Consider the following 15531-nt stretch of genomic DNA (forward strand, 5'->3'; position numbering starts at 1 on the left):
CTGCCCACCTCAGCCTCCCAAAGTGCTAGGATTACAGATGTGAGCCACTGCACCCAGCCAAAAGTATACTGTTCTTATTAACCTATTTTATAGAGAAAAAGGAGGATATGAAAGATCATTCTCTCATTGTAAACTAATTGATTTCATTCATTCATTCAATAGGTATTGTTTTAAATCAACTGATTCTTAAGTCTCATGCTTTTTTCACACTAAAATGATATCTAGCTCACTACTACACAGAAAAAGCCTACAAGAAGGTTCTTCACCTATTTTTTTTACAGGTAAGATCTTTTGTGTCATTAAATAAGTAGTTACTAAAATATACTCTTGAGTGTTAAAGCATTAATTTGTAAGAATTACAACAAAAATGTAAATGGTAGCCAAAAAATGAACATATATTAAGTCTAATAAATTGATCTAGTTTCTCATTTGAATCTAATATTTTCTTTAGAAATCACTTAACAAGGCTGGGTGTGGTGGCTCAAGCCTGTAATCCCAACACTTTGGGAGGCCATAGGCAGATGGATCACCTGAGGTCAGAAGTTCGAGACCAGCCTGGCCAACATGGTGAAAACCTGTCTCTACTAAAATACAAAAATTAACCAGGCGTGGTGGTACACACCTGTAATCCTAGCTACTTGGGAGGCTGAGGCAGGAAAATCACTTGAACCTGGGAGGCGGAGGTTGCAGTGAGCCGAGATTGCGCCACTGCACTCCAGCCTGGGCAACAGAATGAGACTCCATCTCAAAAAAAAAAAAAAAAAGAAAAGAAAAAAGAAAGAAATCAGTTAACAAATAAGTAGGGAGGAGAGAAGGTGAAGTGCTTGATTTTCTTACTTGGTCCAAATGCCTGTCTCTCATGAGTTCATACTCATTCTGCAGCGTGTGCTGGAAAAGGGTCCAGATGATGTGTTCTAGTTCTGGGTGCTCAGATAGAAGGCGTTCACATAGTGTATTTAGCCGGAGATAAGCTAGCCGATACACTGTGGGGATAAGAAGAATTAGTCATTTTTACTGTTCATTTTGAATTACAAGTAGATTTTTTTCAAATCATGAATTGCTCTGATTATAATGCTGTTAAGTAGCATTTTAACAGAAACCTCATTTCTGCCACTCTTTTTTTCCCCCTAGAGAAACACGCTTACTGGTTTATTATGAAGGATATTACAAGGCATACAAATGAAGAGATGCAGAGGACAAGGCATGTGAGAAGGGGCATGGAATTTCCTTGCCCTCCCCAGGCATGCTTTTCTCCAGGAACCTCCAGCTGGGCAGATATCCAGAAGCTCCCAGAACTAGGACCTTTTGAGTTTTTATGGAGGCTTCATTATGTAGGCATGAGTTTTTTTTTTTAAAAAATAGGTGTTTGGGGAAACAAGTAGTGTTTGGTTACATGAATAAGTTCTTTAGTGGTGATGTTTTAAGATTTTTCTACCACTATTTTCCTTAAAAATAATTGATTCTTTGTGTTAGCACAGTTCTAGGTACATATAAGGCAGAATGATACACGCTGAATTAACTGTTACGGCATGAAATTGGGGCAGAGGTGGGAAGTAGTGAGGAAAGGTCATAAGACACTGTAAAACTAGGCCAACCCAGTAGGGTTTGTTTCAATTCCATTAATAATCACTCACCATTGGTCATTCCCACTATCAATATTAAAGAGGAATAATCTTTTTTAAAATTATATAATTGCCAGTGTCTATGAATTTTTCCAGTCCTAAAAAACTTAACTCATATATTTCTCTATAAAATACCAATGGAGGATACTCTGTTGAAAAATGATAAACTTGTAGATTACCTAAGTGTAAAATGACTGCAATATGTAATTTATTTAATCTATAAAAACTACTGAAAATGCAAATTTGGCAAAAAGGAATCCATAAAATTGAATTTTCCTTCATCTACTTTAAATATCATATAAAGACCCTTTATATGTCTCTTTCAATGACTTGCATAAGCTAATTTGAAATTTTTAAAGCTAACAATTTATCTCAGTGGTGTTAAACTTTAGCATACATCAGACTTAGCTGGAGGATTGTTAAAACAAGGTTTTGGAGGCCCTATCTTGGAGTTTCTGATTGAGCGGGTCTAGGTTGGAGCCCCAGAATTCTCATTTCTACAATTTCCAGGTGATGTGGATTCTGCTGGTTGGGAATGACACTTTGAAATCCACTGCTCTAACCTAAGGATAATATCTGACAATATGCCTGTAAAGCTCAGCATAATTCTTACTTGAATAAAATCAGGAAAAAGATTATCATGGAGGAACATGACCTTTTACTGTCTTTCGAAGAGCTCCAAGTGGGTGTACAGTAGGAAGTATATACGCGTGCATAGACACTCAAATCAACCTCCCCACCCCACAATATATATACACACTCGAGAATGCCACATGACCTGGTTACTGGCCTTCTTAAAGGTCCTGAAAATATCCACTAAATGTGTCTGCAGTAGGCAACAACACATACTTTTGTATGTACATCACACCCGCTGCAGCAGGGAGGGATGGATGCGGTGGTATGCTCCAGGAAGCCCCGGGGAGCCGGGGACAAGTAGGAACCCCGCCCCTTCCAAGTAGGGACAGGAGCTCCCCAGTGCTTCTGCAGCTGCCCAAGCCACCGCTGCGGACCCAGGCATCCCTGTGCTCTCAGGGCTGGGGAGCAGGTGGGAGTCCCACCCTCCCCGGTGCAGCTGCAGCTACCCAAACCGTGGCTGTGGACCCAGGCATCTCTGTACTCTTGGGGGCCCAGGAAGGCACCCCCTCACCGCCACCACCCTCGCAGGCTCAGAAGTGCCTGCTCCCACTGCCTGGTTTCTCCCTGCTGCCAGCGCCCACTCCAATCTCGGAGCAAAGTCAGGGCTGAGCCTGGGTGCTGTCGCAGCCTAGCCGGGTGTGCGCACGCTCAAGGCGGCGCTGACACACCAGCCCCCTGCCGCCTCAGCCCTCTCCAGACTTTGGGCACTGACAAGCACGGGGGAAGCCGAAGCGGGGGCTGAGGGCAGCTTAGCACTGGCCTGCAGGTGCCCCTTGGCGCATGGATGGCGGCAGGAGGCAGATGGGCCTCCTGTTGAGGCCCTACCTTCAGGCCAGGGAGTGCCTGAAGGCTAGGGGTGGGAGTTGCCAGTCCCACAGACCGGAGTGAGGACTTGTGGTACCTTTTCTGGGCCCACTAGTGGCCGCCCATGACCAATCGGTGCGTACTTTCTCCCCACTGAGGTCCACGGAAGCCCGAGGCTCAGCCAGAGCAGGGCAGAGGATGGAGACGATGGGACAACTAGCTGCAGAGAGGAGCTACCCTCTCTACTGATAGCTGAACATTTGTCAGCACGAGCAGCTGCAGAGAGGAGTTACCCTTTCTGCTAAGAACTGAACACTTGTTGGGATGACCTGCCTGCAGAGAGGAGCTACCTTCTCTGCTAGGAGCTGAACACTCATCGGGACATTGTGGTTACAGAGAGGAGCTGCCCACTGTGGGTCTTCTTTAAGCTGCTCTATTGCTCAATAAATCTCCCCTTCGTCTTGCTCACCCTCCACTTGTCTGTGTACCTCATTCTTCCTGGTTGCGGGACAAGAACTCAGGACCCACCAAATGGTGAGGCAAAAAGGACTGTAACACAAACAGGGCTGAAACATGCCCCTTGCTCACCATGTTGTGGATAAAGAGAAGAGCTGCGGCCCTTTGGGGAGCCCAGAATTGGGAGCTCCCTGAGCCAGGGCTGTAACTCCCTCTTTGGGGCCCTGTGGTTTCTGGCATCTCCAAGCTTCTGGGGGCCACTTTATTGTTCCCCAATGCCAGCTGTGGAAACTGCTTGTGGTGCGTCTGGTCCAGCTGCAGCCTCACAGACAGCCAGCATCTGTGCCAGCACCTGCCTGCCCTGCTGCAGGAGCCAGTATTTCTGACTGTGTGCAATGGCCAGACCTCATGCTTGCTCACACACCCCTCTCTGTTCCACGTCTGACTTGCTCCTGGCTGGCATGGGACCCAGGCCGGTAGTGTGACCCAAGTGCAGCCTGTCAGGCCAAGGGGGTGAAATGAGCCCAGTGGGCCCGAGCAAAACTCGGTCAAAGGCGCCACCGGCCACAGAGGTTTCCGGTCAGAAAAACAACTCTGTGAATAGTCAGGAAGGATCTCACAACATGATCATTTCCATTTTATAAATGAGGAAACTGAGCAACAGAGATATTAAGTGACTTGCCCGGTCATGTACCTAGAAAATAGAAGAAACATGATTTGAACCCAGTCAGCCTAGTTTCAGAGTCTATGCTCTTGAAAAGAATCATCTACTAACCTTTTTTATAAAACAGTGAAAGAGAGGTAGATTTCAATGGCTTCTGGTTCTGGAAGGCTGAGGTTGCTTGTGTCTCTGCATTTGCAGTAGAATTTACACGTGTAGTTGAACCTTTTTTCTTTGGAGATCTTACAGGAGAAAGATACCTAGATATATTTGAAGGAAAAGTCTTCATTTGAAGTTGGCTAAGAATCACAGACTATACACACACTTCAAGGTTGTATACCCAGATAAATCTTGTCTATTTAATTGGTATTGCATATCAAATTCACTGAGCAGACTACTTAAATGCAAGCTGGGAAAGATATATTAATAGGAAAACTGCTTGTCATCATCATATCTAACTCTATTTTAATAAATGGCTTTTCCTGGGGATTGCTGCCTTATTAGAAAAAATAGCTATATATGTATAATGTACAATTTTAATAATTATAGTGGGATTGAGACCATAAGATGATTCCAGCTAAAAAAAAAAAGTATTGATATTAAATAGTGTTACCTTGTTTTTGTGATTCTCCCAAAAACTTTTTTAGTTGTAACTAAATACGGTGATAACTTAGATATGGTTCATATCTAAGATTTCAGTTACACACACAGATTTATACACACCTAAATCACACAGTACAGAATTCTATGAATTAATACTTCAAATAACATTATTCAGACAGATTTACAGCTGTATACTAAATATGTCAGGCATAACTCAAGGCAGGGATATTAGCAAATATTATCATTCTGTGCTGCCCCCTATTTAACAGAATAATCTAGATCTACTTTCTGATTTTCTTTTGGTAGTTGGCAAACAAACTTATTTTTAAAGACATACATTTTAAGCACAAAGGAACAGGAAGTAGAATTTGTACCTTACTATGGATGTTTCTATAACATGTAGTATATTAACTAGTACACTAAGAAAAGCAACTCATTATCACAATGATTTTAGAAGGACCAGTGTCTGGTCTATTTTCCACTTTGGATTTTCATTCAGTTTACTGACAGTATTGTAAACTGGCTTAACTTGGGCAAAGTTAGTCTCTGAAGTTCTAGGTGTAAATATCCAATTACCTACCAGATATAACTACTTGAATCTCAGACTTAATAAGAACAAAGCAGAGCTCTAGATTTATTTTCCCATCTCAAAGAATAGCTCCACATTACATCTAGTGTCTTAAGTCAAAAATCTAGGAGTTATTTTTAATTTCTCCATTTTCCAAATTCCTGAAATCCAACGTAAAACCAATGTAAAACCTATTAATTTATCTCTAAATACACCCCAGATCTCTCCATTTCTATTTCTAATACCATACCTTAGACCAAGTCACCTACATCCCTCATCTGAACTACAGAAATAGTCTCCAAACTGGTCTCCTCGCTTTCTGCCTTGCCCTGTCCCTTTCTTTCCTCCAAACCCACCTGTACTTCAGATAGCAGTCAGAGAGTGGACCTTTAAAAATACAAATTATAGCAAGCTGCATTTCTGCTTCAATGGCTTCCCACTTCCCTTATAGAATCCAAACTCCTTACTATGGCCTGTGGGACCTACAAGATCTACCCCAGCTTGGCTCTTCACTCTCATCTTGCACCATTCTCCTCTTCCAATACCCCAACCACACTAGGATTTCTTTCTTTCTGTTCCTAAATCCAACTAAGTTTGATCTGCCCTACAGCCACTGCACTTGCTGTTTGTTCTGCCTGGAATGCACATCATGAAGATTTTTGCCTGGCCAGCATCAGATTGCCCTTCAGGTGTCAGGTCAAAATATCACTTTTTCAGAGAAAGGAAAGTACCACTAAATGTTCTATCACCCTCTCCGTTTCTCTGTTTCACAACACTCTGTTTATCTCCTTTATAGCACTTAGTATACTCTAAAATCATCTTACATCTTGGTTTACTTGTTCACTGCCTGTGTTTCTCCTCCAGAATGTAAGCTCTATGAGGGGAAGGACCCAGGCCATCTTACTTCTGTATTCCCAGTGCCTACACCACTTCCTGGCAGTTAACAGATGACTGCTTCTTGAATTAAAAAAAAAAAAAAAAAAGGCTTAACTTATTTATATAAAGCATTACTTAGGAAACAAATGTATGCATGAAGGCAGGGTCTCCATACGCCAGAAACACTTTGGGTACAAGTTAGCATGAAAATGACATCTCTGGAAAATGGCCCCTGCACTAATACAGAATACTGTAATGTCAGTTCCTATACACGATTAAACAGAAACAAAATATTAGGCACATTTCTGTGAAAGGCAATGTAGCTACAGTGATTAAGAGCCTGGGCTTTGGGATTAGATAGCTTGAGTTTAAATTCTGTTGACCTTAGGCAAGTTATCTTATTTCTCTAATTCCTATTTTACATTTTAGATAACAGGCTGACAGCAGTATCTACTACCTTATGGATTGTTATGAAGATTAAATGAAAAAATAATTCTTAAGTACTTAGGACACTGCCCAGCACACAGTTAGTGATTGCTTTTGTGAAAGGAAAATAAACACTTGGGACCCCAATTCACTATGCCAAAAGGAAAAAATTAAGCTGAAAGCTGAGTTATGCAAGAGACTGCCTTTCCTTTTGTTCCCACACAAATAAATACAGATAAAAGGTTAAATACCTCTACAGATAGCGACTCTAAGTTCACCTTATCTTATGTAAAATGTCAATTCACTCAGCATGAGATGGAGAGATAATTGACTATTTCTCTACTAGCTCTTTTTCTCTTGCAACATGTGGATTACCATACCCTTTTTTCTTTCTCCTCCAGACTGACTTTCCCATTTAAATATTGGAGCCCTCAAAATCATCATTGGAGAAAGGCACAGATCTCTCTCCTGGGCATGTCCTTAATCTTGGCAAAATAAACTTCTACATTGATTGAGACCTGTTTCAGATACTTCTGGGTTTACATTTTCTTTTCCCATCATCATCATCAGCACACAGTAATCAACTGTGTGTTAGTCCACATCCCATACTTCTCCCTACACTTATCCTATGCTTCACTTCAAATGGTCTGACCTGCACGCTCTGAAAAATGTTTTCTGCTTCCTTTGATACTTTTGAGTTCATATCATTCTTACTCTTGGAACACACTCCTCTGTCTCCTCTATCCTCTCCAGTTTCCATGTTGAAATCCTATTCCACCTAAACTGCCAACTCTGCCATGAAAACTGCTCTCATTATGCAAATCCTAGGTGATTCAGTAGCACTCTGTACTCTTTTATATGACTTTATTTGGGTCATGTATCTTTTATTACTAACTTCTTAAAAACAGAAACAATGTATTATTCAAAATTCTATTTCCTACAGTTTCTTCATAGAACCTTACATCGCACTTATGCTTAAAATCTGTTTGTAGTTTGAATGGTCAACATAACATATAATTTGCTTACATATCTGCTGCAGTGTGATTATTCTGGAGAGGAAGATTAAGAGGACAAGCAGATTCAAAGTGATCAGTTGGTCCTTCTCGGTCCTTTGATTGTTTAATAAGATCAAATAAAGGTGAATCCTATAAGAAACACGATGAGATTAAAACCACATTAGTAAGCATAATTTCCCCAGGTACATATCAAAATCATATTGTTTGACATGGTAAGCACTATGAATTTTAGGCACGATTGAGAGTGGCAATTTAAAAGTCAGAATGAAATATTTTTCTCCACTTCGAAATTCCCAATTGACAATTTTTGTACTTCACACAAACAAAAAAGTAGAAAAATATATAACCTTCAATGCTTATATTAGAAAATAAGTTAGAAGTTAGGGGGAAAGACAGAAAAAAAACAAAGAAAGTAAAAAGAAAGAAATGAAGACATGAGCAGAACTTAATGAACTGAAAACAAAGATAAAACACAGTTTGGTCAACGAAGCTAAAAACTGGTTCTTTGAAATAACTAATAAACAAATCTCCAGTCAGATTGATCAAGATAAAGAAAAGAGATAGATAGGCAGTATTAGGTATGAAAAATGGGACAGAATCACAAAGATTAAAAAGATAATAGGGAATTATTATGAATAATTTTATATCAATAAATTGGAAAACGTAGACTAAGAGGAAAATTACTACAAAAGTACAAATTACCAAACCTCAATAAAAAATACAATAACTTACATAGTCCTGCCAACTATTAAATAATTTGAATCAATAATTTAAAATCTTCCCATAAATAAAACATCAAGCTCATTTGGTTTTACCAGTAAATTCTACCAAACATTCAAGGGACAGATAATTCCACTTTTATTCAGATTCTTCCTACAATGGAAAAAGCAGAAACATTCTTCATCTCATTTTATGAAGCTAGTACAATATTGATACTAAAACCAGTTCAAAGAGCAAACAATCCCCAAAGCTAGCAGAAGACAAAAAATAACCGAGATCAGAGCAGAACTGAAGGAGATAGAGACACAAAAAACCCTTAAAAAAATCAATGAATCCAGGAGCTTATTTTTTGAAAAAATTAATAAAATACACCACTAGCTAGACTAATATAGAAGGAAAGAGAGAAGAATGGAATAAATGCAATCAGAAATGACAAGGGAGATACCACCACCCTTACCCCACAGAAATACAAACAACCATCAGAAAATACTATAAACACCTCTATGCACATAAACTAAAAAATCTAGAAGAAACGAATATATTCCTGGACACATACACCCTCCCAAGACTAAACCAGGAAGAAATCAAATCCCTAAGTAGACCAACAACGTGTTCTGAAATTGAGGTAGTAATAAATAGCCTACCAACCAAAAAAAAAATCCCAGGATCAGATACATTTACAGCTGAATTCTACCAGAGGTACAAATTTCTACTGAAACTATTCTAAAAAATTGAAAGGAAGGGACTCCTCCCTAACTTATTTTATGAGGCTAGCATCATCCTGATACCAAAACCTAGCAGGAGATACAACAAAAAAAGAAAACTTCAGGCCAATATCTGTGATGAACATCAATGCAAAAATCCACAATAAAATACTGGCAAACCAAATCCAGCACACACCAAAAAGCTTATCTACCATGATCAAGCTGGCTTCATCCTCAGAGTGCAAGGCTGGTTCAACATATGCAAACCAATAAATGTGATTTATCACATAAACAGAATTAAAGACAAAAACTACATGATTATCTGTGGTTGCAGAAGAGGCCTTTGATAAAATTCAACATGATGTTAAAAACTCTCAACAAACTAGGTATTCAAGGAATATACGTCAAAGAGCCATCTATGACAAATCTGCAGCCAACATAACACTAAATGGGGAAAAGGTGGAAGCATTCCCCTTGAAAACCAACACAAGATGAGGATGCTCTCTCTCACCAATCCTACTCAACATAGTATTGGAAGATCTGGCCAGGGTAATCAGGCAAGAGAAAGAAATAAAGATATTCAAATAGGAAGAAAGGAGGTCAAATTATCATCTCAGCCCAGAACCTTCTTAAGCTGATAAGCAACTTCAGCAAAGTCTCAGGATACAAAATCAATGTGCAATAATCGCTAGCATTCCTATACACCAACAATAAGCAAGCAAAGAGCCAAATCATGAATGAACTTGAATTCACAATTGCTACAAAATGAATAAAATACCTAGGAATACAGCTAACAAGGGAAGTGAAGGGCCTCTTTAACAACTACAAACCACTGTTCAAAGAAATCAAAGAGGACACAAACAAATGGACAAACATTCCATGCTTATGGATAGAAAGAATCAATATTGTGAAACTGACCATACAGCCCAAAGTTATTTATAGATTCAATGCTATTTCCATTAAACTGCCATGGGCTTTCTTCACAGAATTAGAAAAAACTAATTCATATGGAACCAAAATTCATAAAATTCATATGGAACCAAAAAAGAGCCCAAATATCCAAGACAATCCTAAGCAAAAAGAACAAAGCTGGAGACATCACACTACCTGACTTCAAACTATCCTACAAGGCTACAGTAACCAAAACAACATGGTATTAGTACAAGAACAGACACACGGACCAATTAAACAGAGTACAGGACTCAGAAATAAGACCACACACCTAGAAATAAGACCACACATCTGATCTTTGACAAGCCTGACAAAAACAAGCAATGGGGAAAGGATTCCCTATTAAATAAATGGTCCTGGGAGAATTGGCTAGTCATATGCAGAAAACTGAAATTAGACCCCTTCCTTAAACCTTACACAAAAATTAACTCAAGATGAATTAAAGATTTAAATGTAAAACCAAAAACTCTAAAAATCCTAGAAGAAAATCTAGGCAATACCCATTCAGGACACAGGCATGGGCAAAGATTTCATGATGAAAATGCCAAAAGCAATCACAACAAAAGCAGAAATTGAGAAATGGGATCTAATTAAATTCAAGAGCTTCCACACAGCAAAAAAAAAAAAAAAAAGCTATCATCAGAGCGCAGAGACAACCTACAGAATGGGAGAAAATTTTTGCGGTCTATCTATCTGACAAAGGTCTAATATCCAGAGTCTACAAGGAACTTAAATTTACAAGAAAAAAACAAATAACTCCATTCAAAAGTGGGCAAAGGATGTGAACAGATCTGAATTCATATAAATTAGAAACTTCTGGATGACTAAAACTACAACAAACTAAATTAAATGGAATCTTCAGAAGATAAACAACATTGGTTAAAGATGGCAAATTGAATGTATACATTAACTTCTCTCATAAAACCCCACTAAAATGGCAATAAACTGACTTATTTTAAAAGACATAAACCTTTCAGATACAACATTTTTTATTTTTTTTAAGAGACAGGGTCTTGCTCTGTCACCCAGGCTGGAGCATAGTGACACAATCATGGCTCACTGCAGCTTCCTGAGTAGCTGCGACTATAGGAATGTGCCATGGTACCCAGCTAATTTTCTAAAAAATTTTTTGTAGAGACAGGGTCTCCCTATGTTGTCCAGGCTGGAGATACAAAATTTTGAAAGCTTGGAAGATAGATACATAAATGGTAACCTACTCAGTAGAAGAGAAAAAAGTGAATTGGAACTCAGCAGTAAGGAAAGTCAACAGGCAAACCAGATAAACTTTTAACCCACCAAAAGGATGTGGCAGTAGCGATACCAGGTACTTTGGGCAGTAAGGTACTGAGTAACAGGATAAAAGACCTAAAGATATGCATTGGGGGTTTCTTAAGAAATTGCTCTATCAAATAACTATACAATGAAGTTCACGAAACTCACCCAGGTGCTCAGAGCTTCTAACTAATTTTTAGTGATTTACTCTTACATATGAGTGGCAATCAAATATTTCCAGAAAGTCCCCAATATAAATGTGCCAAAACAAAACAAACAAAAAGGTGATCTGGGAGATGCAGAAACTATGCAGGGAGGAGAAATTTAAAAAGAAAGAAAAAAACACGGCGATTACTCAACAGTTCTTTCAAATAGGAAGTTACTCATACCTAAGCAATACATTCCTAAATACTATTTTTCTTATTTATCCTGCTCTTAATTCACTCAACAAAAAAAAGAATGAAGAACAAGTTTTTTAAAAAGCCATTAGCAATAAAAGCATAGGTTCTGGAATTAGAGATATATAAGCTCAAATTCTTGTTTATTAGCTCGAAGTTTACTAGTAATGAAACGTTTTGCTCTCTGAACCTCAGTTTCATTACTTGAAAAGCAGCAATACAGCACTCATTTTGCAGGATTACATGATACATCACATGAAGTGACTACGCAGTAGCCACTTGAACATTCAACTCTTTTCTCAGCTTTCAGTGATTTGGCTTGATTATTTTATTTGAATCTCTTGGATGTATGTATGAATGTGTTAAAGATGCACTTTCAACTCTAAACTTTCAGGAGAAAAAAACTGTCTTTTCTTAAATTTACTGTTTTTCTTTCTATATGTCAAGTAGGTACTTGATAAGTTGTGAAAAAAAAGAGGCAAGATAATCATATAGTCATTACACATATCACTACAAAAGTTAACAATTTTCAGTCGTTTTTCAGTTCCAGCAGACCAACAGGAGATGGGTTATTATCTGTAATAGTGACTCACTACAGAAATAATTCTCAAAGTGGAGATGGTGAGCATGAGTTGTCTCCTTTGGAGGTATCAGAAGAGAAGGTGTCCTACAGGAGCTGTATTTTATGGGGGGAGAAAAAAGAGAAGGTGGCACGTATGCCTTGGAAAAAGAAGTAGACTCTACAACTCCCATCATATAATTTTTGTTGACATGCCATCTTTTCCTGTATTCACTAGGGGCATGGCAGTATAAATAATGGCTTTCATCTGAGCAAAGTAATGCTAACAATTAACCCTTAAGAAATTCATTCCAGCTAATACACATATTGTTATACTAAATATTTTATACTTCCTAGCCATGGATGAACTTAATATCTTTATTTAACTAAAATGGTATCAGTATAAACCCACATATATTCAAGAGTGGCCTACTACCAATTTTTCTCTCAAACAATGAAATTTTAGGAGACTCTTGAGACCTTGCAAAGATGTGCAATTAACAGGACTTAAGTACACTAATTAGGTATTTTAGATACTTTTCAGATATGAGATAAAACCTAATTTGTGCTTCAGATTCACCCAATAGGATGATACTAAAGGTAAATTTCTCTTCCAAGGATTAAGGTGGCATTTTTCACCAATAGTCTTCATATTTCATTCAAATATTATTTTTATCACTCCATCACCCCAAACCAAATGGTCACACAGATATATAGATATTGGTTTATGATGATGAATGTCATGATCATGGGAAAAGTATAGTGCAGTAGGTAGAAGCACAAACTCTGGAGCCACAGTACATGGGTTCAAATCCTGGCCACCTGTAGCGACATGCCCCTGGATAAGTTTCTCACTGTAGAGCAGAGATACTAATGATAAGAATAGTAACTTAAATCATAGTATATGAGAAGTACATTAATAATGTTAAGAATTAGGAACAGTGCTTGACACAGAGCAATATATAATATTTGAGATTATTATGGTTGTGATTCTTCTTTACACCTATGAGTGTCATTATACAAAGAACATTCTACTTCCTCAAATGTATGACAGTATGCCCAGTTATCCACCCATCTACCCAGTATATGTTGTATGTCTATTCTCTACTAGACCCTATGCTAGGAAGTAGAGCCATAAAGGTAACAATGCTCCATTTGTCAGATACTAAATAGCCTTGAAGGAGTATTTCAGAAGCATCTGCCCTACTTGACCTTACTCAACATCTTCACTTGATGTCTATGTATAAAATAAACTTGAATCATCCTCTACCACCCCCAAAAAAGGCCTGCTTCTCCCTAGTGTTTACCACATCATTAAATCACTCCTTACATCCAGCTGCCCAAAGCAAAAAAGAAAAGGAGTCATCATTATTATTCTTTCTCTCATACTCTTATCCAAGACACCAGGCAAGTCATATTGGCTTTAAATTCAAAATATATTCCAAGTCTAACTTCTTTTCATTACCTATACCATTTCTAGAGTCAAATCAATTCTTATCTCTTGTCTGTTCCACTGCAAAAGCATCCTACAAATTGGTTTCCATACTTCTACTCATGCTGTCTTCTAGATCTCCTCATAGAGCTAACGTTATCCCACCTCCATACTCGAAACCCTCCAAGAGCTTCCTATCACACATAGAATAAATTCAAATGCCTTATCTTGGTTTACAAAACACTACATGAGTTCTGGCCCCCTGACACCTCTCAGACCTCATGCTCTAACACTCTTCTTACTCCAGCCATCCTGGTCATCTCTCTATTCCATGACTGTGGCATAATTCTTCCTGTCTCTGGGTTTTTGTACTTGCTGTTTCCTCTGCCCAAAATACTCTGACCAGCGCTTCCTATGACTCACCCCACTCCATTATTCACATATCTCCTCAAATAGCACCTCCTAAGCAAAGCCTTGTCTAAACATCTTGCCTAAGACAGCCATAACTCCTGCTTATTTGCTACTCCAACCTCTGCTCTATTTCCATCATAGTATTGATCACCACTTGAGGTTATGTTATAAATTCATTTATTTTCTTATTTATTAACTATCTCTCTACTAGCAAGCACGATGCAGGAAAACTTGGCATTTGTCTATCTTATTCAATAGTATCCCCAATGTTTAAAACTGCCTGGCACACAATAAGGGCTCAATAAACATTTGTTGAATAAATGAATAAAGTGAGAAGGTTGATGTCTTCAAAGTTACCTGAGGTTAACTCCACCTCAAAGTGAGAATAAGATTTAAAATGAGGCCAGGCGTGATGGCTCACGCCTGTAATCCCAGCACCTTGGGAGGCCGAGACGGGTGGATCACCTGAGATCAGGAGTTTGAGACCAACTTGGCCAACATGGCAAAACCCCATCTCCACTAAAAATACAAAAATTAGCCGGGCATGGTGTCACGCACCTGTAGTCCCAGCTACTCAGGAGGCTGAGGCAGGAGAATCGCTTGAACCCAGGAGGCAAAGGCCACTGTACTCCAGGGTGGGTGACAGAGCGGGATTCCCTCTCTCCCCCACCGGAAAAAAAAAAAAAAAGGGAAGCTTCTTAGTTATATATACCCTAAGTCCGCTAAAAAAATATGTTATCTATGCCTTTCCCCCATGTTTTTTTCCTCAAATATCAGTCAAACAGAATGCGTGTACATGTATACCTTAGCCATAAAGTATAAAGAGATAAACTATTTCAGACTTGGGTCTCTGAAATAATACTTCGTTCCTACTTACATGGTGCTTAGGGTCTGGCGAGAAGAGACACACAAACAAGGAAATAAGTATATGATGACAAATTCAAAACAATCCTATGAAAGAACAGGGTTCTCTCATGAAGAATAAACAGGGAGATCCAGGTGGATGGGGTGGGTTCAAGGAAGGCTGATCTGGGAAGGTAACATGGATGCTGAGTCTTGAAATGTGAGAAGGAGGCTGTGCTTTGAAAGGAGAAGGGGTAGAGATCTTCCAAAAGATGAAAGATCATATGCTAAGAAACCGACGTTCTTTCAGAAAATGAAAGAGGCCACCAGAACTAAAGTACTCAGGTGGGATAGTGGAAAGGTTGCTAAAGAAGAGGTTAAAAAGTACGAAGCTGTATGATCATGCAGAATCTGAAAGACCATGGTAAAACGTTTAAATATTCTAAGAGAAACAGGAAACCAATTACAATAGAAACGCTGTTTTAGGATAAGACACTAATACAGAGATAGCTAGTTCAATTGTGTCTGGCTTCCTATCACATCACTAGCACTTAGTACAGAATTGGGGTCCTA

General features: G+C 38.8%; 1 protein-coding gene across 1 annotated transcript in view; it reads right to left on the reverse strand.

The window, feature by feature from the left end:
- Nucleotides 1-15531, reverse strand: part of RB1 (retinoblastoma 1) — a 182234-nt gene that overhangs the window by 15023 nt on the left and 151680 nt on the right. The window contains exons 17-19 of the mRNA XM_011939655.1: nt 7679-7797; nt 4294-4439; nt 838-983 (exon numbers count right to left, since the gene is read on the reverse strand). Coding sequence (XP_011795045.1) covers nt 838-983; nt 4294-4439; nt 7679-7797 — 411 coding nt within the window. The remainder of the gene's footprint in view (nt 1-837; nt 984-4293; nt 4440-7678; nt 7798-15531) is intronic.

Source organism: Colobus angolensis, unplaced genomic scaffold (genome assembly GCF_000951035.1).
Source record: "Colobus angolensis palliatus isolate OR3802 unplaced genomic scaffold, Cang.pa_1.0 Scaffold101, whole genome shotgun sequence".
NCBI lineage: Eukaryota > Metazoa > Chordata > Mammalia > Primates > Cercopithecidae > Colobus > Colobus angolensis.